General features: G+C 39.7%; 2 protein-coding genes across 3 annotated transcripts; one reads left to right on the forward strand and one right to left on the reverse strand.

Moving 5' to 3' along the window:
- The first annotated feature begins 124 nt into the window (after nucleotides 1-124).
- Nucleotides 125-6,724, forward strand: tex9 (testis expressed 9). Of its 2 annotated transcripts, none has more exons than XM_069173359.1 (12): nucleotides 125-208; nucleotides 2,455-2,588; nucleotides 3,162-3,225; nucleotides 3,388-3,464; nucleotides 3,617-3,668; nucleotides 3,764-3,843; nucleotides 4,004-4,167; nucleotides 4,587-4,678; nucleotides 4,873-5,046; nucleotides 5,204-5,338; nucleotides 6,148-6,282; nucleotides 6,370-6,724. In XM_069173359.1, the coding sequence occupies exons 1-12, from the start codon at nucleotides 200-202 to the stop codon at nucleotides 6,442-6,444; spliced, it is 1,191 nt and encodes a 396-aa protein (XP_069029460.1). In that variant the 5' UTR covers nucleotides 125-199; the 3' UTR covers nucleotides 6,445-6,724. The 2 variants fall into 2 exon arrangements, with proteins under 2 accessions (XP_069029460.1, XP_069029459.1); XM_069173358.1 differs by lacking the exon at nucleotides 125-208 and adding an exon at nucleotides 1,722-1,777 and having other exon boundaries at nucleotides 4,596-4,678.
- LOC138213397 (zinc finger protein 280D-like) lies at nucleotides 6,687-26,194 on the reverse strand. Its single transcript, XM_069174465.1, has 27 exons — nucleotides 26,031-26,194; nucleotides 22,513-22,637; nucleotides 21,986-22,191; nucleotides 21,348-21,447; nucleotides 21,016-21,240; nucleotides 20,857-20,931; nucleotides 20,627-20,733; nucleotides 20,098-20,285; nucleotides 18,160-18,317; nucleotides 17,966-18,066; nucleotides 17,729-17,875; nucleotides 17,142-17,276; nucleotides 16,796-17,022; nucleotides 15,584-15,724; nucleotides 15,410-15,478; nucleotides 15,208-15,323; nucleotides 15,090-15,114; nucleotides 13,416-13,803; nucleotides 10,690-10,899; nucleotides 9,534-9,661; nucleotides 9,340-9,442; nucleotides 8,854-9,083; nucleotides 8,455-8,671; nucleotides 8,246-8,353; nucleotides 7,464-7,721; nucleotides 7,011-7,136; nucleotides 6,687-6,925 (listed from the first exon to the last, which is right to left on the reverse strand). The coding sequence occupies exons 2-27, from the start codon at nucleotides 22,628-22,630 to the stop codon at nucleotides 6,812-6,814; spliced, it is 4,020 nt and encodes a 1,339-aa protein (XP_069030566.1). The 5' UTR covers nucleotides 22,631-22,637; nucleotides 26,031-26,194; the 3' UTR covers nucleotides 6,687-6,811.
- Between the last annotated feature and the right edge of the window lie 333 nt (nucleotides 26,195-26,527).

Below are 26,527 nucleotides of genomic sequence, written 5' to 3' on the forward strand. Positions count from 1 at the left end.
CTCCTCCGACATCGCTCGCTTCAAGTCCCGACAGTCGGTCACGTTAGACAGGCTGAGCAGCAGGACTACGAGCCGCGGTCACACACGGCTGGACGCATGGGTATAAATAAAGGCGAATGTAAACAGCAAACCTGACAGCTGCAAAACAAGTAGCGAGTCCCTCCGGTGTGCTCTGCCCCGCACGTTATGGGATCGCTGCATGTGCATGGTGAGTAGTAGCTGCTGGGCAAACGCATGCGCACTGAGACGCCCAGCATTAAAAACAAGATGTAAGCGGAAGACATCACTGACTGTGGTTAAGGCTGTATATTTGAATACAGATATTTCTCTTTCCTATGTCTGCTAAGACATTAAACCAGAATTAAAATAAAATGACCATGATCATTGCTAGTATTACTATTATTATTATTATTGTTATTATTATTATTATTACTATTATTATTACTACTACTATTGCTATTATTATTATTGATTTTTTTTTTTTGTATAAAATTGCCGCTGATTTGTGGTAATTTGGCAAACAACTGGGCATTTATTTGGGAATATGCACCATTAAAGCGTTATATATGCAGCCAGGTCCACCTCCAGAAACTTCAACAACAAAAAAAAAATCCCTTCTTTTAAAAGCCTACTAATTTTTATCTTCATAGTATCACATCCGTAGCCCAAGTGAAAATGTTTTTAAAAAATGCCTCTACTCCTTCTTACTTATTGAAAAATGAATATGCAACTAATGTTCATTTCTAAAGCTTCATTGATGGATCCAATATGTCCCCCAGTTCACTGAAAATTTTCATTCTCTGTGTTTGTTCTTTTAGTTGCACATAGGCTACAAAAGGTCAGATTTAAGGTGGGACAGAGGAAACTGTTTTCTCTTGGATGTGAAGACAGGCTTAGTGTCAAGCAGTACATAAATCATTCTTCACCCTGAAGCAATGACTAATTCTTGAGTGGAGGAGAACTTTAAAGTATGGCTGGTGTTATTGGATCTTTCGGTCCTGTCTTCAGTCCCAGTGTCAATATTCAGTTTTAAGACATGGAAGCTGTCTGTATAAATAACTGTCAGACTTTTTGATTTTTGTTTCTTTTGGGCTCATGCATAGCCAGATCTATTTCTACTTGAGTCTGTTTTATTACAACTTGTTGTGAATTAACTTTATGTTGTAAAAGACAAATTGCATTAATATGTCTTTCAACTATACTTGCATATGCTGCAAGGAAGAATATATCTATGCCATGGATAAATGACAAACCTCCCACTAAAACAAACTGGCATGAAATAATCCTGGAGGGTTTCATTCTTTGAATACTTGTCTTGTCTTCTTAACTCTAAAGGGACAATTCAAAAACTCCCATATTTTCACTTCTGCAACTCCACCATCACTTGCAAGCATTCTCCTTGACTAATTGTGCCATTGCACCTTGCCTATAACACTGTTAATTAAAGCTGAGCCTTCAGTATTCGACTATATCTTGCGTTTTATTTTTTTAAATAGTACCTATGCATTGTACTGTTTATTTATTTTTTTAGAATTGCCATTAAAATTCAGCCTGATTGTGTGGACTAATACGCTGTTGAGAAAATTGTTACAGCTATTTTCGTGTGTTTACCAAAAGAAAACCACAACAGGACTCAAGAAATGTATTTGAGAAAATGTCTTTCAAGGGCTGCCGTACTGTGTGCGCGCTAACCAGACTGTTGCTATGCAACCAGAGCAGCATATCAATAATGGCTGCAAGAAGTTTTCATAAAAAGATCCAGTCCGCCGTTTCACAGGTTTGTGGGGTCTTTTTTTTGTTGTTGTCATGTTCGTCTCTCAGAGGCTTAAAAAGACCGTTTTCTGTGCTTCTTAGCAAACGTTTCATTCTGTTTCCAACAAGTGAAGTAGCTCAATTTACCGAATTACCGTCCGGTATCATCACGGTTGAGGGAGCTCATGTTGTGTTGGCTGTGTGAGCTGATAATTAGGCTGCAAGCTGCTGATGAGCTCTAAACTCTTCCAAAATACCTAGTGTTGTGAATGTTCCTATAAATTACATGACTTATGAGCTTTCTCTTCCGTTTTCTCTCTGTGCAAAACCGTGCACAGTTAGACAGATAGATAGATATGTACTTTATTTAATCCCTCAGAGGGACTTTTTTTGTTTGTTTCATATTGAAAACGAAATGCTGTGCCAAGACACAACAGAAGTGCAAAACTATAAATCACATCCTTATTCCTCATGGTCAGATGGTTATTATCGTAGAAATCACTAAACCAGCTCAGGCTACCATGCCCTACTATGTTGTCATGTTTTAATGAGATATTCATATACTGATATTGTGGATTATGTTAAAAAAAAAATAGTTTTACAAAATGCAGTGATATTTTTACCAAAATTAATTCAAACATGAGTGGCATGTAGACTAATGAACCCTACTGCCCTGTCTTGTCTTGTCTTGTTGATGTTCAGACCCAGAGACGTCCGTCCTCTACCAGTCAGGCTGAGAGGTCCAACAGGGTCGAAGTAAGACCGCAGGCAAAGTCTGCGTCTGGTCCACCTACGACGCACACAGATGACCTTTTTGCTAAGGAAGAACAATATAAGTAAGACTCTCTGCTCTCATCTCTGTTGGCTTTGTATTGATTTATTAATGATTCATTTATATGAACAGATTACACCTTCATATACATTTTAGCGTTTTTTTTTTTTTTTTTTTTTTTTTAATACATTTTAAATAAGACTAGCATGTGTATCCTGAAGCAAATATTGATCTGAGAATAGGTTGCGTTGAATTTGGATTTCAGACATTACTTGTTGTAGGCCATCACGTTCAGTGGATTAATTAATCCAGCCCAGAGAGAAACCCATCTCATGCAAACTTGTGATTGATATTCATCGGGGACTTTGCCTTGAGTTTTTTTTTAATAAATGCCCTTCATTATTTTAACACCACATTTAAGAGTGTTCACATAAGTTTAAAAATGAATATTGTTCAATCAGTGGCACTTCAGGCGACTGAATAGTGGTGGTCACTCGGGTTTTCCTCCTCCAACAATAACATAACAAATATGGCGGATGGGGTTTATTTGTTGCAGTCATGTAGCTCTAAAGTCCCTGTTTCTAATGATACTAATTAGTCACATGAAGTTGTTTATTTATAATCTTCTTTCCTTCAGACTCTTAAATGCAGAGGTGGAAGCCAAAACAGCAGAACTAGTAAGACAGGCAGAACAACTTATGGTAAATTGTTATTATATTTGCATCATATCGTTGAAAATGTTGTTTTCATGATTAAATCGTTTGGAGTAAAAAAGTCAGCAGATGGGGGGGAAGCTGAGAAGGGCGATGTGAATCTTCAGTGGCAGACTTAAAAACTGTTTCTTTGTGTTTATCGGATTTTAGAGAGAGCAGAGTGAAGTCCTGTCAAAGCCTTTATCCAATGTCCTGCTCACGGATATCGAAGATGACGAGGATTTCAGGTAATAAATATGCCACAAAAATAACTGTAGGTTTTTAAGTGGTTACTTTTCTGGTCTACATTCATTCCAGCTTCTGTGCACACAGACAAAATAAATAATGTATGTGTGATCTCTGTGTCTACCTGCCTGTCTCTATGCGTCTGAACATTTAGTTACAGGAGAGCAAAGCCTCAGCAGGGCGGAGTGAAGCAGCCTGGTGGGAAGGTATCAGTCCAGAACATAAAGTTAACATGTCTGTTTCCCAAAACCGTCGGCATGAACTAAAATATATTGTTTTAATTTGCTGGTTCTTTTCTGAGGTGGTGACCAAAAAAAAGGTGAAAACATCACAAAACATGTGCAGTGGAAAACAAGAAAAAGAGCCTCACTATAAACCAGCGTGAGTTGGATTTAATATCATTTCCAAATCCATTACAAACATTTTTGGTCATAATAAAGAAAATAATGTGTGGGTCATTCATGGCTTTTGTAAAATAGATCCTCCTCTTAGATTCTTTACAAAGCTCCTGAAAGTGTTCACATCGTCTGCCTGATTTCAGAACCTCAAAGGTGTCTCACCTGGACGATTTCGCAGCTGTAGAAGATTCAGCAGACGTTTTCTTGGCGAAGACGATTCAGAGCATGGAGGAGAAGATGAATGACACCGCCACTGATGAAAATGTTGTGGATGATGTGACCAAGGTTGGAGAAACTGTAGGATCAGGTGATGTTAATGCCACTTTAAAAAAGTATAAATTCCAGTTATATTTATTGAGGATGATAAATAGATAACAATAAAGACATAACTATCGTTGTCCACGAGGTTTCACTGACTTTATCTACAACTGTGGTTGATTGAAGACATTCTCTCTCTGTCAGACAACATGTGTGAGCTCATTTTGCAAATACTTTATGATTCATTTTATAACAGAAGATCTATGTGTGATGTGTTAATGTGGGACTTAATGGTGACCAAGAAAATATTTTCAATTTCATTGCCTCTTGAGGATCTTAAGTGAAATCTAAACTGGAGCTTTCATATTAAATAAGTATGGGTTTGCAATGTGCTTTTTAGCGGAGGAGTGAAATTCATTTTTCATGGGCTTGTAAGTCTGATTGTGTTTCTTGTGATGTTCTGCTGAGGCATTTCAGATGCTCAAGTACGAGTTTTCAAGGCAAAACTAAGGATTATGCAAGAGGAACAGGATCAACTCGCGTGTGAATATTATAAGAAGGTACTGTAGCATCTATAGATAAACAATAATTCAGTTAGAACTGTTCAGCAGGAGGGACAGAGCTTCAGCTGGATGTGACCCATCCAGTAACAAGTAGTTCACAAATAAACCTTTTAAGACACCAGAATATAAAACCATGGTGCTTAACTGGTGTTTCTAATAGATGACGTGTACATAACTTTATGTCGTTGAAGGATGACGAAAACACCAAGCTCAGTGGAAAAGTGAAGGAGCTGGAGGAGGATCGAGCCCGACTGCAGAGGACCACCAGCATCCAGCAAACCCAGATTGAGAAGCACAAAGTTTTAGCTGAGGAGTCTGCCAAAAAATGTGATGGTCTTCAGCTGCAGGTGTCTGGTTTGAATAAGGTTTGTTCCAGTGAAAACTGAAGCACGATCTGAGAGCATTTTCCAAAATAATAGACGGTTAAACATGCCCAAATATGTCTTAACAACAAGCTGTAAAATATGACACTTCCCTCCGTCCTCCGCGTGCCTGACTGCTTCCTGGCTGTGCTCTGTGTAGGAAATAGAAAATCTGACCAGATCCCACAAACAAGCTGCAGCTGTTCACAGCACCGTGGAGGTTCGCTTGAACAGAGCTCTGGAGGAGGTGGAGAGGTTAAAGACTCAGCTCAACAAGCTCAAACAGATGAACAAGGTACAAATATTACAGTGATAAGAAACATGTGCACCAGATCAAATACTGCAGGCATCCAAATGTGATTTAAAAAAAAAAAAAATATTACAAGTTACAGATATGCATAGAAAAAGTGTTAAAGTCTTGTTGACTTGTGAAATGCATTCATATTTTATTCATTTATATTCACCTGTTTAAAAGAATATTTTGTTGTGTTAGATGATTCCTTGATTTGAACTATCTCATTAACTGGACTGTATGAAAAACGGGACATCTCTAAATTGAGCCAAATCAGCAAAATGTTTTTTTTCTATCTACAATTTTCTTTCCATCGAAAAAGTAACACATATTCATAACAATGAAAAGCATTGATCTTTATTTGAATGTAAACCATGAATTCCACTTGAGGGGGTAAAGCAGCAAAATGTGGTGTTACATGGTTCATTCAATGTATTTTTAAAGCCATGAAACTTATCATTGCAGTTTTAAGATCAAAAGTATGAACGAGGTAATGTGGTTACATAATGTGTCCTTCAGTGGGATAAACTTCACAGAGTTGAACTAAACACCAAACTGAAGTGTGGACATCTTTTTAAATGTCGCAGCTGAATTTTAAGATGCACAGTTAACATATCTGAGCACATTGTGTAATATCTCACCTGGAGATGGTGGTGGGGAAACATCGCTTCAGCTCTTTGGCAACAATCACATCAAGCACCAGCTCCCACTGAATATCAACTGGTTTGCAACTGACACTTCATGGTGCACAAACAAGGTGAAATTGTACTTAACTTCCACTGATTTTAGTCTTTTAATTTCTACTAAATAAGGACCAGATATGCGAGGAACATCAGAGTAAAGAGAATCTACTCGCTGAAAACAAAATACTGAAGAAGCAGAAAGCTGAACTCATTGTGGGTTTCAAGAAGCAGCTCAAGCTGATTGACATTCTTAAAAGACAAAAGGTAAGTGTCCGTGTTACATAATTAATACACGTTGTGTTTGTAGTTCGTTATCAAAATCTTGACAGTTTTTTTTTTTTTTTTGTGCAGATGCATTTTGAAGCTGCTAAGCTGCTTTCCTTCACAGAAGACGAGTTCATGAAAGCTCTGGACTGGGGGAAGTAATGAACACTGGGAGTCAGCGTTTCGTGTTTCTAATGAAGAAGAACAAGGTGGTTAAAAGTGCCCTCTGAGTTCTTAAAGATATCGCCGTGACTTGTGGAGAGAAAGACATCTGTTTGCAGACTCCCAACCTCCGATTTAACAAAAAGTTTGGAGATTAAATTCATTTTGATTTCAATGTTTGTCCCCTAAACGTGATCAGACTCAGTCACCAGATCTTTTTGGAGTGATTTTATTTAAATTCCTGTCAGCACAGTTCTAATAAAAATATTTCATTGTCTCAGTCATTGTGTTGTAACTGAACTTAAAATAAGTATGTGCAGTGTATTCACTGAGATCAAACTGCCCTCTGGTGGCACACTGGAGACGTCTAATCGCTGCCGTCCCCTCCGTCTTCAGAGGAGGTATCATCAGCCTGACGTGTTTGGAAGTGTTTTCTGAAGTCTTCATCAAAGTGTTCCAAGTCACTTTCTCGGAGCAAATCCTGAAAATACACACCGACGGTCACGCTCTGGTTTGATCTACAGACGATGTGAAGCTGTGTGGAATGATTTACGATGGCCTCATACCTTTGGAAAGTAGCCCAGGAGTTTGGTCGCGTGGCGTTTCAGAAGTCTCTGCCTCTCTTCTTCAATGATCCGTCTGCGCTGCGCCTCCTTCTCCTGCTCAACCACTCTTTCTTTAGCCTCCAGTTCCTTGAAGAAATATATTACAATCTTTTGAACAGAGTGGTCATTCAAAACTGACATTACAACCAAAGATGAAACGGCACAGATGGACAACGCGTTTCACTTGCGTCTCTCAAATGAATCTTTAACTTTCTGTGGTAAAATGAGTATTCACTTGGACTACAATGCTCTTTTCATGATGGGATAGTGTCATTAACACATACAGTAATTTGTCCATGTTAAAACTTGGTTGCTGCTATCTGTTGCCCTCCATGCTGCAGTGCTGCTGTTCTAAAACTCCACCAGAGCCGATCTATTCTTGACGTAATGATGCAAACAGAGAGTGGTTCGTACCATGTCAGCCTCACGCTGCTGTCTTCTGTCCTCTATCAGCTTCTCCACCTCGCGTTTGTGTTCAAGTTGCGTCCTGCGTCTTCTCTGAGCGTTCATTTGCTCGATTCGATCGTCCTCTGCAAACTTCGCCATCATCATTTTCCTGAAGGCCTCCTCTTCCTCTTTCTCCGCCTGTATCCGCATCTCTTTGAAGGCCATCTGCTCCTGGCAGGTCTGCTGCATCATCAGCCTCTCTCTGATTTTCTTCTCCATCTTTTCCTGTTCGATGAACGTTTGAAAAAAATATTAAGATAATTCACGTGCACTTAAAAACCCAACAAAACAGACGTTAGTCTGCATGTAGGATTCATGAATTGCTTCTCACGGAAGGAGCAGTCAAAGGTGGTGAAATAATGAAGTAAGACCCTCTTTATGTTTACTATATCCAATAATGCGACAACAAGACGTTGATTAATCAGTGATAATGTGCCAAATATTTCCACGTTGCGGCTCTTCAACTGAGACTTTGATGCTTTTCTCTGTCTTACACCATTTTGAATGAAATCTGTGGTATTTGGACAGATGTTCAAGCAAAATAGGCCATTTTGGCCATTTTCACTGATTAAAACAATTTTGAAAAAAGAATGTTGATAAATTAAATGATAATAATAATCATTACATGCAGGCCTCATATCCATTATGTAAAATAAATATTTTGTAGCTATGGCCATGTCAATATTGTAGAACCAAAAGCCATCTTTATTTACATAAGAAATCGAAGACAGTAAATGAATCATCCTTACAATGTCTTTCTGCCTGTTAGCCTCCTCTTGTTCCTCTAAATGAAGTTCCTCACGGATGCGAACCATCTCCTCACGATACTGCTTCTCCTCTTCAATTTGCTTGAACAGCTTGACAACAGAGAGGACAAATGATTGTTACATATGAACTTGTGTGCCATTGACTGAACAGACGAGTGGGATGACTTTAGAAAAATGTAAGTTGTCTCAACCTTGTTTTGAAGATGCTCCTTTGCTTCGCCTCTCTCTCTGGTCTTGGCCATTCTGGCCTCCTGCACGTGCTGCTGTTGCTTTGCAAACTCCATGATGCGTCTGTTCTCGGCCTCCGTCTTTTCTTGCTCCATGCGTCTCCACTCAGCCTGCTGTCTCTTGAACTCTTCAATGTACTGCTGAGTGGCTCTGACCTTCTGCAGTTTCAGCTGTCGCTCCCTTTCAGGAAAAATTGCGTTTCAGTAAATCCAAATCATTGTGCCGTCTTAACATTTTCTCAAGGAGTGTGGAAGTGGACACCGTGTTTGAAATGTGATACACTGAACTCATCTGTTCAACGATACAATGTGGTTATTATTGTGCATTCACGCTGAAGAGTGTGAGAGTTAGTAATGACTCACATCTGAACCTCCTCGTAAATCTTCCTGACAACCTCATCCACCAGGAGCTTCTCTTTGAGGAACTCCTCGTATGCCTCCTCTCTTTTGCGCTCCCTCTCCTTGAGCTGCTGCTCCAGCACTCTCTGATACTGCACCAGCTCCTCGTGGCGTTTCTGCTGCTGCTTCTGCTGCTCAATGGCTGCTTGCTCGCGATCGTTCTTCATCTTGCAAGCAAACTCTGCCTCCTCACGCTAACGTCGTAGAAAAGACATACACAGAATTGCAAAAGTCCTTTGTGGAGCATCTCAAACCCTTAAATATAAGTTAGAAACCTAATACTGTTTCTAAAACACCTCATTATTATTATTATCACATTTAAAGAAACTTCACCCTGTCCTCTGGTGGCCATTATGCAAAGAAAAACATGTGGATTCATTCAAAGTAAGATATCAAGGGAATCCATTTGAAAACCTGTACTTCAGGAAATTAAAAACATGCAACGCTCACCATTGTCTCAAACTTCATAGCCTTCTGCTCAGCGATCTGTGCAGCTCTTCCCTTGTTCAGATATGCATATCTCAGTTTTGATTCCAGTTCTCGAAGCTCCAAGCTGAATAGTTTGAATAGTAAAAGAAAGAGCAAACCGACGTGTTGCATTTGTTTTCTGACCCCAAACATCCAGTAAGTCAAGGTGTGTGTACCTGTTCTCTTTGATATGCTGAATCATTTTCTCCTCTTTTTCCTTCTCATAGTTTATGCGGGCCAGCTCTTCAGCCATTCTTTCCTCTTGTTCCAGTTGCCTTTTCCTGTTTATTCTCTCCTCCTCTGCCTGAAAATCAAATTTAATCCTGATTATCTACATCAAAGTTTAGGTAAGATACAGCTGATACATTGAGAATATTACAGGGGATGTACAGAAATGTTAGGATCTCCACATGGCCATTTTATTGGTGATTGTAAATATAACAGAAAGTAACCAACTACTGAAAAATTGTGGCTGCTCTTAATTACAACAGCTTTCCTGCAATGACTCAAGTTGCCCACAAAATAAGGTGTGGGATTTTTCTCTGGAAAAAATGGAAATGCTATGAACACAAGCATTTATTATCACGGCATCAGTGAATGTTGTATTTCCGTCAAACACGATTGTAGACATAAAAGATAAGAACAAAGTCAAGAAAAAGTTGTGGAACTGGTCTTAAAAAATAGTGATGTCTATTGAACATACATTTCATTTTTACTGTATAAACCCTCTACTTGTGGCCCGGTGTTACCAGACAACAAATCCACGTGTGTTTACAATCACAGCGAAGAAAACTGAAGCTGTGAGCAACATTGTGGTGAAGCCGGGCTCCTTCAATGTGATCATCAGACTCGAAGATTTAAAGAAACCCTGCCACCCTTTTACTACTACTTCTTTTTTTTCCCCACTACAATTATTCTGACATATTGTACATTCATTGGGTAGCCCACGTCTATAATGAACATATTTGGTACGTAGCCTTTTGAATATAAGGTTTCTATCACTTAACTGTTTTATTCTATATTCATTCATATTCTTTTCCGTTTTCGTCTTACTTATAAACTGTGTGTGTGTGTGTGTGTCTGTGTAGCGAGAAGTGAGCTACAACTAAACCTGTGCAATTTATTTCAAGATAAATGACAACACAGATGGACCTTAAAGGTCACATGTTTCCCCTAGAAAAGGCTTGAAAGCACAATGGTCACACGTGCGTCCTCTGCCAAGAAATAAGACGTGGCAGGACGCTGATGGATCTTCTGGAGGCGACTCTATTCAAACTAAATCGTGACATCTCACTAAATGTCCAGCAATAGCCACATGACAGGAAGACAAACCTTTAGCAGGGTGCTCTCCATTTCCCTTTCCTTGAGCTCTTGCCGCACCTGTCGCAGGTATCTCCTGTTCTCGCAGCTCTCCTCCTCCTTTATACCGGCCTGCAGCCGCTTCTCTGTGTCCAAACGCCTGGTCGCCTGCTCTCTGGTCTCCTCCTGCTGCTGCCGCTGAGCCAGTGACCGCTGCTGGTGGTTGTGCAGCCTGTTCCGACTCTGTACCGGCGTGAAAGACAAGAGAAAGCGCTGTAAACGAACCTGAGCGCTGGGTGGTGACTTCGCAAACTGCTCTGCGAATAGCGGCCGAGCTAACTCAAATTTCGGTTTGACCACAAAGATTTACCATGTTTGCGGCGCTTCTCGTCGGTTCCCGCCTTCTTAACTTAATTCGTTTTTAACTCTCTTCTCTTAGGCGTAAAAACGTTGGACTGGCTGATTTTAAAATGGGTTCATGGGCACAGTCGTCAAGAACTGTTAATTAGCCGTAGTTAACCTGAGAAGTCGCTCGGGTCAGTTGTTTGGCATTTCGTTGTCCTGGGAACGCCGCGTCTTCGTAGGCTCAGCCAATAGGAATGAGCGCGTAAATTGACGTCAGGTCCGGGAAAAATCAAAACGGGCTCATCAAATCCACCTTACATCTTGACAACACATTTGACCCTTCTTCACATTTTTAAATATAATGATCGATTATTCTTAAATATTTCATTTTTCATCACTACTCGTTCCTTCAGCCGTGCACCGGTGAATTTGGCAGTTGAGAGATGTCTATATCTCGACTTCAATAAATTCAATTTAAGTAGGCTATATATTTCTGTTGCACTACACGTGTACAATGTTAATCATGAATTATATTTTAGTATAGTTTATTACAATCACATTAGAAAAAAAAAAAAAGTCCTAGAACAAGAAAGAACAAAAATCTCATTACAAGCTCCCTACTTTGTGTAGGAGTAAAAGGAAGAGTAAGGAGCAAAACCTAAATACACCGAAACTCATTCAAGATAATGAAGCCTTACTGTACATTACATTCCAGATGTCCTTAGTTATAATGCTATAATACAACCTACAGGCCCAAATCTGGCTGCTGCTTTAGAGAGCAACATAACAATCGGAGAGTTTTGTATTAAAGATTTAATTACATGACAAACAGGAAAATGTTGATCTAAAACCAATATATAGATCTCCGAGGGCAATGTGTAATTTTTACAGGAATGTTTTTTAAAACGGGTTCAGTGCGTTACATTTATGTTGCCATCATAGACATAGGTGTTTAGATTTGCTCTATAGCTCTATATACAAGTAAGCCCCCCATACCTCCTTTTTTGAAAAAAACAAAACAAAAACAAAAACAAAAACGGTGAAATGGCCGATTACTTTTGACACATCAAGCCACACAAAATAAAGAAACAGTATTGTATGAAATATTCCCACAGCTACGGGACGCTTATCTTCTTTCTGTAAATGCAAAATAAAATGCAGTTTAATCAACCAGTATTTGGGGCATAAAAAAAAAAATCATATTTAATCAAACTGGAGTATCATGTTCAGTACCTTCACCAAAGGCAGCACATTTCTTTTACAAGCTGGAACCTTCACCACAAATTAGACCAAAAAAAGCTGGTGTTGTACAGCTATTATTAAGCCAATTCCTCAAGCAGTTGTGGTCATTTTCCACATAATGCCCCATCCAAGATACACATTTCAAAAAGCTCACACCACTTTTCCTTTGGAAAATAAAATCTGACACTTTCTATTCATGAACTACTGTAATTCTCAATAGTTTAAAGCAGCTGTCTGAGTGCCAAGAAAAAAAAAATCACACTGGAATCTTCAAAACCAAGGTGACGATAGATTATAAAGATAACAGATCATCAATGGACCGACATTTCTATCACAAACCAGGAATTGTCTGAAAACAATGTAAACATTTCAGTGATGATGTACAGTATGCTTTTGTTTTAGCGGCATTAGACTGGATTTAAAGGGAGCAGTATGGAGATCACGTCTTCAAAAATAAAAAAAAGTACACATTACACTGACAGCAAACCAAAAATTAAAGGATAAAAATAAATGCTGTTTACGCAAACCCCAATCTAAAACACCCTAAACCAAACTATCAGTGCAAAATGGGGCCCAAACTCCTTAAAACAATCAAAGAAAAAACTACATGATGTCAGTATGCATACTCTAAATGCATAATTTAAAATAGAATCAATTTGTGTGTAAACAAATAAAAAAATAAATTAAAAAAAACCTGACTGAAATCAAGAATTGAGAGCACAGATGATCAATGAATGCTTTATGGCAGACGGAGTTTCCTAGAAGATCATGTCAAACTCTTCCGGTGTTGGCCAGACTTCAACATTTAAAACTTGAGCCAAAACCCTTTAAGTGTAAAGCAGAAGACAGTCAGGGACCTGGAATCAGTCAAGGTGCAATATATTTATACACATTCTTGAACCATGAAGTCTATGGTGAAACTATTCATAAATATAAAGACATCTTACATATTATGTGGCAATGGAAGTTTAACAGAAGAGTAATAAAAAACCTGTCATCAAATATTTTCTCCGGTTATTAAAACTTGCATGCCAAACACATGATTTTGGAGGGGATTAGTAACAGCCAAACAACATGAGAAGTTTGGTATTTGTAAAAGAGACGCTGCGAGTTTTAAATTGATGATGTGCAGTCCTCCTATGCGTCACGTGTTTAGTTCATGTACAGGTTCATTCTGATTGAGGTTGTTGTTCCCCAGTCGCCTGCTCGGGCACAGTCTCCGAGACGGGGGGCTGATCTTTGACACGGCTCTCCGAGTTACCCAACGACTCGTCACAACGATCTAAAACCCCGTCTGTTGTACAGGAAGACGATGAATCGGGCACCGTTGACTGCTCGATTTCTCCTTCAGAGGAACCTCCAACGACACTCGTTTCTGTGGAAACCTTTTCCTGATCACCTGCTAGTGCTATTGGTTCTGATTCTGGTTGGTCAACAGTGGCAACAGCTTCACTTCCAGATGTGACACTTTCAGCTTGTTTCAAGTCCTTCGGTTTTTGAGCAGGCGTCGACGTCACGAGGTACAGTTGGACTTTTGAAGGCTGTCCCAAGACGAGTCGCCTGTGTGAAAGGAAGAGGTCAACATGTTCTTATCAACTATTTCCAAACAAAGTTTAATGTTTGGAATGAGTAATGGACATTTGTAACCGGCTACTGTATTTTTCATAGAGGGAAACATTAGATACCAACTTATTATGTCATCTTAAAGGGGCACTCCAAGTTTACACATCAAGGTTTACTAGAGACAGGGAGCCTATGGAAACAGTACTACATGTATAATGTGGTCAAGTCTGAGTAAAATAATGAAATGATGTCGTAGTGATGTCATCAGAGTTAGCTGAGCTTGAGAGGAGTCGGGCCTGTGCAGAAACACTCACCACACAGAGCATGTTATTAGATTTGATGTCTGGTTTGATCCCTGTTTGCTGCGCTGTCATAAGCAGTAACCTCATGAGATCAAGGACGCTCCAGTTGCTCTCTACCAACTGCAGGACCTCAGTGCATTATGGGAAACACCTTGCTGTCCCCTGAAACAGCTGATTGGCGCTGATTGGCACAGGTGCTTCACAGAAATTCCCAGTGTCTGTTTAATTGTAAAAGTTAAAAACCACAAGAGACTCGAAGGGTCAGTGTAGGATTGAGGGGGATCTTTTGGCAGAAACTGAATATAATATTCATAATTATGTTTTTATTGGTGTATAATCACCTGAAACTCATTGTCATTACCTTAGAATGAGCCCCTCATCTTTAATTTTAGTGCGCTGCTCCTCGTCTACGTTGCACTGCCGTTTTTCTACTGTAACCCAGAAGGGACAAACACTGGCTCTAGAGGGGGAATTTCACGTGTTTTACAGCAACTGTAGTAATCTGAAACTTCACCACTAGATGCCACTAAATCCTGCCCACTGCTCCTTTAATGTATTTCATCATTGTGAAGCAACACCAACCTCTCAAATCAAATAAGACATGAAGATTCTTAAATAGACGCCCGTACCGACAGAAGTTCAGCCCAACAAATCGATGACGGAAAAGTGTATTCATTTCTACCTTGCCCCATTTATGTCTGCAATTGTGAGGATATTTTAACTGTATTGATATTTAGAAATTCTGTTTCATTTATTTAATATGAAAAAGAAAATTCTGAAATCATTGGAAGTTGTAGGATGCAGTGTCTGTATCACTTAACAAACTCTAGATACTAAAAGTCAGAAATGCAATATGAACTCAGAAGAGTCCCTCTTTAAGAGTTTCAGAAATGTTTAGAAAATGTTCTTTGGTCTTTTTAGTGTTTTATGGAGATAAACGATAAACAACATGGTGTAACGCGGGCAGTAGTTTCTACTCACACTCGATCTTTGGCTTTGGTATCTGCTGAGTTAAAAACAAGAAACAACCTTTTCAAGAAGCTTGTAGCACTAAACTCGCATGACTCAGGTGGTACGATTATTTTTTTTAAAAACCTACCTTTCTCCTGAATTACTTTGCATACGTGATTTGGTCTTTCACTTAAATGTCTGGTCATGAGGTCACCTCCTGACGCATCCACAAGCAGGTCACAGCTAAGACAGACCAGGGTGGATCTGAAAGAAAAAGAAGAATCTTCTGTCATTTACTGATGACTTGGAATTTACTGATGTGTAAAACATAACTTATGACGTGTACTTACTTTAACGTTGATGAATTTTTCTTGTGATCCATTTTCAAAAATCTGTTTTTGGTGATGGTACTATGAAATCTGACAACAGTGCAAAGAAAGCTTTGTCACAACATTTGTCAAAAACACACAATGGACCTTAAAAACAGACTCAAAAATGTTGACTCAGTTCAGGTTTTATCTCACCTTATCATATGATTCCCGATGGCAACTTTGCAACTTGTCCGATATTTGCATGCACCACAATTTGAAACCATCGGGAAATGAGAGAAGAAGTTGTCAACTTGAGAGTTACACTCGATGCAGGTGTAGCGCCCTCTACTGACACTGAAAACACAAAGCACAAAATTCAATCACAAACGCTGATGTATACATACATACAAAAAACGGGTCAGATTTTACGATATTGCAAAGGATGAATGACTTAAATTTCTGTTTGGGTGATGTCACATATTTTAACATACTTATATCTCTAACTAATTTCTCATTTTACTTGTCTGCCAAGAGCTCTGCATGTTCCTAATTTTATTCTGCTAGTCTGAACTCTTCAATTATACCACTACATTATCTGTCTGATCTGCTTAACAGCCACCATCATGTGACTGAAGCTGGCATTTCTGCTTTTGATTACTGAGCCCAATTAGCCAAATATCACACTCATTAATTTTTAAAAGAAAGAAATCTTGCTTTACACCGATTATTTATAGCCAGCCTAATGAGGTGTGTCCAGAAAATTAATTGAAAACACAATTAGCTACTTGGTGTGTTGCTAGACTTTAATAACGTCCATTAATTTGCTCCCGCCCTGTCATGAGTACCCAGGAGGAGGGGCTCTATGTTCGCCGTTGAGAGGGGGGGATCCTGAATGATTCAGAGGGCTCAAAGTTGGTCCTGTCTGGGTTTATAGATTTCCCTTTTTTTCAACCACATGCATCTCAACCAGCTGATGCAGTTCATAAAAAGAAATGATGTTCACTTTGTTCGAGATCACAGTGTGAACATTAATTTCATTCATACAATAAAGGTCATTTGAACAGGGTCCTAATGTTTAACTTTGACAGCCTTTCATCAGGTCAGCCTGCATTAAGCCCAGTGTTACTACTTCACACTGACTTAGCATTAGACTCTGTTAACACTGTGAAACAGTTGAAAAAGGAGCAAAACAGGGAGAATGTATTTTTCCCTTGTTAAATAGCCACAATGCTAAACCATCACTGGCAGTCTGTCAGATTCAGGTGTGTTACGATCACAGTGGCTAATGTCGCCTGGAAGTGATGGGCAGCAGGCTACGGAGGTCTGGTCAGCTCACTACTGTGAGTGACATCACTTGGAGCAAATGAAGAAGTGCTGCACAACTGTTCAGTCAAACTGCTGTGTGAAAAAGCATCAGTTAACAACCTGAGGTTCTTAAGTGTCAGGTTGTGCTTCGAAGATCGACCGTCTTGCTTCTTTGTCGCCTTGGCTTTCCCTGCTCCGGAGGCGTTAGATTTAGACTTGGATACGCTGGGTTGGACTTTGGTTTGATGATTTAAACTTGGTGCTTCTGGACTGCCAGTGAAGCTGGATCGCTCAGGCGAGACAAGCAATACAGGATTCTTTCCTGTGAGGGAGGCTCGGATGGTCACCTGTTTCAAAAACACAATATACACTGACACTGATTTAAATATGTATTAATCTATGAATACTGAAAACATAGAAGATCAAAGATAAATGTCGTACTGATCTTGGCATGACTGGGTCAGACCTTTGTACCCGGAGGAAGGCCCTCCAGGGCTTTAGGTTTCCTGAAAGTCTTGTGGACATGCGTCCTGTGCTCCACTTTCTCCTTGTAGGTGAGGAAATTCAGTCTGCATTTTCCACAGCGGTGGATCCCTTTGTTCTGAAAAGAAAAAAAACCATCACAGGGCAGAAACCCAAACGCATGATTAAATAGCGGTGTGACTCGAGGCTAATTGCTGAGATGTTTCATTTGGATTCACTGAAAGAGTCAAACAAGTGTGAAAGAAACTACTTTCTTTGCTATTAATAGAGCAGCGATTAATTCTGTTTGGTTCCAACTCGACCAAATTTATTGCTCCTTTAGGGCAGCTGAAGAGAAGCAGCTTTTATTGTCAGCCTTTTAATGTATTACAGTAAGGTGCTCGGCAGACAACCAAATCAATCCAAACCTGGAGCTAACAGTTCAAACCAAAAGTTCGTTCAAAGTCTTCTTTTATAGTCTTTATTATAATTCTATTATAATTTTATAAACAAAATGTGTTAAATTATGACTCCAAATGTTTTCAGAAAGGCTTTACTGTTTTTACCGAGTGTGTGAAATCAGCATCATACCTGATGTTTCATGTAGTGTTGCATGTATATGTGACTAGTTCTGACAACTTTGAGACAGAAGGGGCAGAGAAGGTCTTTAGTGTTTTCATGGGCACTTCGGAAATGTGTCTCCACATCTGAGAAGAAAGAGGACCTGAAGTTGCAGACCTGTGGAATCAATAAAACAGAGTTTCACCGTCAGTAATCGTTTCTCTTAAAACATTAAATCAAACCCTAACTCGGTGATGAGTAACAGACCTGGCAGACATACGGCATTTCCCCCGGTTTGTGGTTCCCCTTCATGTGTTCCAGGAGCAGCTGCTCGGACTCAAACGCTAGCTCGCATATCTTGCAATTGGCTGAAAAGAGAACGAAAAGAAAATTACAAATGACCCGAGTTTCTAACCAAGCGGTCAAGCCAGACTGAGCAGTTCAGATCATCGTGTGTGTACTTGAGGACTCGATGGGGCTGTGAGCGCTCTCGATGTGGCACTGCAGCTGGAATGGAGTCAGGTACTGTCGGTAGCAGTGCTGGCAGGTTGTGTGGCTTTCCCAGCTCTCGCTGTTCTGCTTTTCCAGCTCCAGGTGGTGTTTCATATGGTTCATGAACCTGCAAGGAATGAAGGAGACAGACACACACACACACACACACACACACACACACACACACACACACACACACACACACACACACAGAGAGAGAGAGAGAAAAGAACTGTCATGTAGCTCTTTCACATGTAGGAGCTTATGAGCGATCAGCCAGCCTTCTCCTGTAAGACCGCTGTACATTTGTGACCTCTGATTAAAATGGAGACTTTAGAAAGTAGGCAAGGTGAAGAAAAGAGAAATAAAACATGTAATTATAAATATCTCTGGCCATAGCAGAACAGACATATAGGCATATAGCCTGGTAAAAAGCAAAACTTGGGTCCATTGCATTCAAAACAATAATTAATTCATAAGCAATAATTCCTCTATACACAACGCAAAATCTATTTAATCATGGTTTCATTAACAAAAGGATAAAATCTAATTAAGCTGAAAGGTTAAAACAAAAAACAAAAATATATATATACACATATATATGCAGTGTAAGAGGCACAAGTGTATAATATTAGTTCATTTAAATTTCAGGAATATTAATAGTTTAATTTCTGAGTCATGCTCATTGTGCAGTTATGACGGCAGCAGGTGCCAAACAGAGAGCTGCATTAGACACGGGAGCACATCGTTTTCTACCGTGTGACAGAATGTAATATTTTGTGTTTTCAGTAAACGTTTTTCTTGGAAAAAACATCTCCTGTCATTCACGTCAGAAAGAAAGTCAAACGATAAATCAAACGGAACGCCGCAACATGCAGTAATATTAAGGAATATTTACATTAGTAGATGAGGAAATATACACATTAAAACAAATTCGACATTAAGTAGTGGGGGAAAGATTAAATATTCATGGCCTGTGTACTTGCTCCAGGTCCCAAAGGTTTTTAAGATAAATGAAGTATTCTCATTGCACCTCACTCTCTAAGCATGTATAATGGCTGTTATAATATCAGCAATTACACAAAGACTTTGGTATTGCCTAATGATGCAGTGCCCGGCGGCAGCAACGAGCACCTCCACAGCTTTGCCTGCCACTGCTGCCCTGAGGAGGTGCGGCCCATTTTTCAGCCCGTACATTCTGCTACCTCAGCTCCCCTAATAGAAATTTTTATGTGGATGAACTGTGACCTCCACTGTGAGAGTGCGGTTGCAGTACAAATGTGTTTCCCCATTAAAAGCAGCTTACAGAAGCTTTTTTTGCACTGTTCTGAAGCAAAGTTATTTAATCAAAGGCGCAGTTTTTACACCACCTAAACTAGCTGTCATTTTTCATCTTTAGGCCCATAAGGGAAAACGGCCTGATACCATCATCCATCTGAGAGGAAAGCTGTAGTTAGGGCAGAGGAACGTATCCACCTTTTCTTTACTGGCACAGGACACACATCTTTACACCTGTCTGCCTTTTGAGAGCATATTAATCACTACTGTCAGAGGCCACTGATTTCTCAAATTGATTTAATTCCGATTCCCAAGATCCGGATTAGATTTAATTTTCCGATTTGATTTAATATTGATTCAGTAATATTTCTGTTACAATACCAGTTTTTCTTGGATATGAAACAGAAGCTCAGGGAAGTGATTCTGTAAATTCTACAAGGAACCCTCTAACAGTGCATTATCAAAATATGAATGTTTACATTAAGAATAGACCCCATAGAAATTATATTTAGGCATTTTTTTTTTTTATTCAACAACAAGTCTTTACAAATTCCACTCTTTAGAAAAGAATTTGATTATGACCTTGTTATTTCAGTTATTTTATAGAACAAGAAAACAAGTTATCGTACCTGATGTTGTTCTTCAGGACTTTTAAACAGCTTTGGCACTTGAAAGTCGTGTTGGTCTTCTGTGCCTCTTTCTTGCTCACATCTCCCTCGAAGCGGCCGTAGTAGAAGTCTGACACCAGCATGATGCGCTTGTTTGCGCCGGCGTTCAGGGCTGATGGAGCTGTACTGCCCACATTTGCACAGCAGTTCTGAAACAAAGATGTTTTACGTGAATAAGCCAACTTCCTTTTCATTAAAGCAAAGATTCAAACATATTAAGGCATTTTTACTCGTAATGAACTGACATCTGAGTGGATACATGTCGGTAAAAACCAAATATAGAAAAATAAATCAAAGAAAAAAATAATTCATGTAATTATGGGCTTTTTTGTAAACTTGTTGACAAAATAATTTGGTCCGTCAATCCCATTTCCCCGAGTAAGACCAGTTCATATCATGTAACTAACCATCTGGTCTTTTAACAACAAAGTTTCAATCTAAACAGTCGACAGTCTATTGCATGCCAATGTTAACCGAGAGTTTTACTCACCATCAGGTGATATTTCATGGCCTGCTCTGTAATAATTTCTTCTTGACAATTTGGGCACTTATTCTTGATGATGCCATTTTCCATTCTTACTATTACTTTTGCGGGTGCTACAGGAAACCAATTACATGTTAATTATCAAGATATTACAGGACAACGGAAACTAAGATTAGGGTTTGTTTACCATAATGAGATTACAAAATATTATCAATGAAATTGCTCTCGAAACTTACCCACGTCAAGTTTAGCTCTTTTTGCTTCGCTGTCCATTTCCTGTGGTGTCGATATTCGCGTGACTAAACTTTGATCTGTATGACATCCGAGATGTTTTAGTTAAGAGACAGCTGGTTGAATGGTCAAGTAAGGCTCAAACATGACACTAAGAAAATTACCTCTCTTATTGTTAGTGTCGTTCACAGGCACAGAAAAGGTCTGAAAGGACTGAGAGTTGGTCCGCGTGGGTTGCAGCTGACTAGATGTTGCAGAATACAAAGCAGGACTCTGGACGTTAGACAGAGTCACAATGTTGTTGCTAATTTGTTGCACCTGAGGCCTGTGGACAGCACCAGGTATCACTGTGCCCGGAGAGACATGCTGAAAAAGCTGCTGCTGACCAGCTGAAAGACAAGATGCAAACTTTCCATTACCAGATTAAAACTACAAAGTCACTGATGAGAGGGAAAAGAAGATTTCCTTCTTCGAGGCTTATTACGCTCAGATTTACCTGGTACTATTGTGAATGATGTCCCGGGAGGATACTGGCTCCCGAGGGAGGCAATAAACTCACTGGTGTTTGTTAGTTGTGGAGAGGTGACAATAAAACCCTGAAAAAAGAAACACATCCACACTAAACAGGGTTTTGTTCTTAGGCCTGGGATACACTGCCTGCGTGGTGTGTGTGCGTTAGCTATCCCGCGCTGCTCAGCTGTGGCTTGGTTGTGTGTGTGTGTGTGTGTGTGTGTGTGTGCGTGTTCACACTTGCCGAGTGGAGGGAGGGAGGGGGTTAGGAAAACCCCATCTTTTTTTATGGTAAAGCCTCACCGTGCCATAATTGGATTTTTGCCGATTACACGATGTACGTGATCACAGATCGTTTCTCTGTATATTTCAGCAGCCCACACGCAGTTTGCATGAAAAATAGGCATCAGGTCCGTTTTATAAATGACGCACAACAGGCGCGAGGCGTGAGACGCACGTGAACTGCACATCCCAGCAGGCGGTGTGGCTGCTCTAACCCGTCAATATGGACGCTGAAATGAAAACACGGCATGCAGCAACAGGTAGAGCACGCGCCACGCATCCAATGTGTCCCAGGCCTTATTGCAGATGACTTGCAAAAATATAATTGAACACTCAAACTACCTGGTTATTGACAATAACAGGCTGCGGAGTCACTGTGGTCAGACTGGGTGGTGCAGCAGTCACTGCATTTCCAGTTATTCTCAGTGGCAGCATTATTGGTGAGGGACCAACAGCAGGCTGAGGAGCAGGGAGCTTTATCTCTGGTTTCCCTGCACTGTTCCTCCGAGGAGGTGGAGGGTTAGGCTTACCATCCTTTTGGTTATTGGCTGGAAGAACATAAAAAAGGGCCAAAATAAGTAATACATCAAAATATTTGTCTATATAAGTGCATTAACTGAAAGAAACACTTGTGCAACATGCTAGAAGACAAATAAACAAAAAATATATTTGTCAGAAAAACAACAATAATCAATATCAATTTAATCATAGCCTAACAACATTAAGCTAACATTGAATCATCGAGGGTGATTCCAAACTAAATGTCATACTATGGTTATGAAATGATTTGTGCTTTTGGAGCTTAAAAGCAACAAAATGAGGTGTTTAAATGCAACACAAATATATGTTAAAAATGTGCTTTCACATACAGAGCACTCCAACAAAGATGGGCTCATCGTCGTCATCCTCTATCAAGTGAACTTCAGGGACTTGTTTCTGCCACGGCTCTAGCTCCTCCTCTACACACTCCATAAAAAGTTCAGACATTGTGGACCTGCAACAGAAAAACAGGAAACACTACTTGTATAACGTTTCTACTGTAAACTATGATGAAATATGATACGAGACATTTACTCATGTCACAATATTCTTTCAATGACGTCTAAACTGAGAAGTTAAGCTGGCTGAAAAATTGACTGAACTCATTGGTGGTGGTGACCTGGCGATGTTCCTGAATGTTGAAGAATAGGCCTGTCGCAGTTATGACATAATTGCCTAATCCCAAATATTTTAGCTGACTGCAATCTTTTTGCATTATTGTTTACAATCATTTATATGAAAAAAGAGCTGCATGAAACGAACAGAAAAGTTACATTGCCATCAAAATTTCCATGTAATTCTTCCTCCATTTGAGGTTTGCCCGGCGCTCTGTGATGTTTACTTCTCCTTCTGTGATTTAATGGAACATGAGTCCAGATTTATCCCCACCACACTACATTGTGTATTTTGATCATTGGCACCTGCCAGCATCAGTCCTTCCTTTGTTTATGTCAGTAATAGGCTTTGTACATTAGTGTGTTCACAAACCCTAAAAAGCAAACAGAAATGTAATTTTATTTGTGTTCCAATGTTCTTTGCCAGTAAATTACTTTTCTCCTTCTTTGGTTTATGTGTATTATTAATCTAGGATCAGGCTTATACTATAATAGTAGCATAAATTAACAGAAAAGAACAATTAAATTGTTCATCACAATTATTTATATGAAAATTGTCAATGAAAATGTAATGATCATAATTAGTGACAGCCCTTTTGAAGACAATCTTTCTCGACATTTTCAGCTTTAACCGTAAAGCTTGGTATTCATGACAGAGATCCAATGAAAGAAATGAGTCTGGGTTGTAATTCAAGGGCGGTTCTAGAAGAGGAAATATTTGAAAACATGATTGCAGAAGATAATTGACATGTAAAAATTGTACGTGGCAGGAAAATCAATTAAATCTATCTGTTTTGGTTTCAGAGTTGGTATTGTGCAAGTCAGCTCACTTAAACAAAATTCGTTTTATTATAAAGACCTGTGCTCAAACACTGCAAATCTCAGGCTGACAGTTTTGCTGAATATATGAGGCACTGCAAAAATGACTACATTTCAACCACCACAGAATGCACGTTACTGGGAGGAATACGATTAAGGTGTGAAATTGGAGGATGGATTTTCTGCAATGACAATATTCTGCTTACTGCAAAATCTACATTTCACATACAGACGGTCAGCAATTCAATTCCCCAACACCCATTTCCACAGTAATGAACTAACCCTAGTACAGATACACAAAGCCTGATAAGCGCTTTTCTGGATGGAGCACTTTAAAATGAGAAGCCCTGACCATAGAAATGCTTCCATCTTCACAGTCTGGTCCAATTTGGATGTTTCTGAACTGCTGGATTGGCTGCACCACTATCTACATTTTTTTCTTCCGGGAAGCAGATGTTCTTTTTGAATGGAGGGAGCGCTCAGAGCAAACAGGCGTCTGCCAGGCAGCCAAGAAAATCACCAATGTCATGTTACAAGCGAACTCTGGTGGAAAGACACTGTTACGTGTTACGATAAATAAGTCTCGTTCCCAAGAAGTGGGCAGCTTATAAAATTCATCACAAAGACATAAATGAAACCATAAATAAAACCTGAAAGGGGAAAATCTGAACAATAGAGTTATCTAGAGGTGTATTAGACAAAGAGAAACACTCTGGGGCTGACCAGGTCAATTTGAGGGCTTAAAGCTAAAAACCCAAAGCCCTGTAATACGGAGCATTAATAAAGTTGTTCTGGTTAAAATGTTAGCAAACAGCTGTAAAGCATTACTTGCATTCATTTGGATTCTTGTTTTTCTGGATATCTGGTGAAAGTAAGTCAAACATGAATCCTTCTTTTCACTCCGTTTTGGTTTCCAACATCTCCCTGAAGTCTCGCCTATGTTCAGTCTATTTGGTGTAAAGTGCTGAGCAGATATTTTACTGTAGGTGTTCAAGCATCTTCTTTTGCTAAGCAGCTGTCCCTTAAAGCTGGAAGTGAGATTAGACAGAGGGAAATCTGTGAGTGGTAAAACCAAAATTACAGGCTGAAAGACACTAAAATGCTTCGTGGAACCGGGCGATAATTCTGTGTGTTCACAACAACAACTTCACATTATGTGGACTCCTTTAGACGACTGTTACTGAAAAAAATGTTAGTGGACATTTGAACCTGAAATTAACAACCTGTCAACACAGAACTGACACAATATCACTTTATAATGTTGCTAAGGTCCACGTGTTGGCAAACCACTGCCAATTTACACATCAAGCAGAATCAGAGGAATATTTCAATTCAGTTGTGTTTCACTCCACATCGCAAATCACTCAAGTTTTCTTCCACCAACTCTTGGGAGAAATTTCCAGCAATCCAAAACTCCAATTTATTCCCCAGCTGGTCACTAGCTTTGTCTGTCTCACATCAGTGTGCAGGTGGTTGTTTGACGCTTCTCATCTGAAGCTGAAACAGACTGAGCTTTTTGAGTCTGGGGCTGAAATGAATACAACTATAATAATATCAAATGATCTTCCCTTTTTTTTCCCCCATTGGGGCTTCTTGATAAACCAACTGCAATATGTGTAACCATTAAAATAATACAAGAAAACACCTTGAAAAAGAAACGTGACAAAGACTGCAATACGTATAGTGGTTAATCGGATTTGATCAGGAATTAATTAGGGCCTATTATTTAAAGAAGATGGCGACAGCATTGATTGCTGATGCATCTTCCAAACCTCTGATCAGATTAAAATATCATTTCTACTGTGTTATATTCCTCACAACACTAACGGGGGATGATGTAATTGACTGATTCTTGTTTACGTGACAGGGAATAAAAGACATAAGGTTTTTTTTTATTATTATTATCGAGCGATAAAGTAGATTTAGTGAGATTATGTGAGGATGTAGTGATGCTGCTTTGGTTTGAAGATAGCTGACCTCTGCGAGCTAACACGGTCGCCTTTTAAATAAACATATAAAACACACATGAACTGAATGAGATCGTCACTATCCGCGACATTCAGCAGTCACCGGATCATCTTCTACAAGCTACCACGACCTGATGTTGTGTTAGCCGAGCTGCCTCGCCTTGGGCAGCTCTGTATGCTATTAGCTTCCCGAGGAAGCTAATGCTAACACTCGTGATGTCAGGGCTCCTTGTTTTCTAAACTGATGCAGTCTGCGACGGGACTAACACTTTAAAACTACAGCACGTGTTGCCTCCAAAGCATCACCTCAACCACGTCGTTATCGGTTATCGATCACAGTTGCACAACGTTAGCCAGCCCTCCGTTAGCATGCTCCCAGAGAGGGTGGATGCCGGGACAAAGACTGCACCCGGAGTTTGGTACCCCGGGGTTGGGGTATCAGCCTACCTCTCTCGCACCCAGCCTCTGGCTTTAAGGACAGAGCCGTGTTCAGACACCGATATCAGTGAAGTCCTCTCCGACCGGAGGACGCTGGAGTTCAGAAAGTGAAGTGCGGGTGTGTGTCACACAGGAGAGGAGCTGCGGTGTGTCGCTGCTGATCAAAGGCGGCGGAAACGCTCCGGCTGTCTGGACCAATCACACAGGCAGCAGCGTGTTTCTCAACACTTCCTGTCAGTATTTGTAGTGCTTCCGGTTTATCTGGCTTTTTTTTTTTTTTTTTTTTTTTTTTTTTATAGATTGACTATTTTTCTCTAGTACGGTCTTTTATGTCAAGAGATTCATTCATGCTGTTCGTGTCGGCTCAGGGAATATAGGATGTGCTATGAACTGGTTTTAATGACTTTAGCTGGAATTTATTGTGGTTACATATAAACTGTAAAATCTGACGTGATTTGACTCTTTGAATATTGACAAGTTTTTATTTTACGTGTAAATTGTGAATA

The sequence above is a fragment of the Embiotoca jacksoni genome, unplaced genomic scaffold (assembly GCF_022577435.1).
Source record: "Embiotoca jacksoni isolate LCO1_2020_lvr unplaced genomic scaffold, fEmbJac1.0.p SCAF_6, whole genome shotgun sequence".
Taxonomy (NCBI): Eukaryota; Metazoa; Chordata; class Actinopteri; family Embiotocidae; genus Embiotoca; species Embiotoca jacksoni.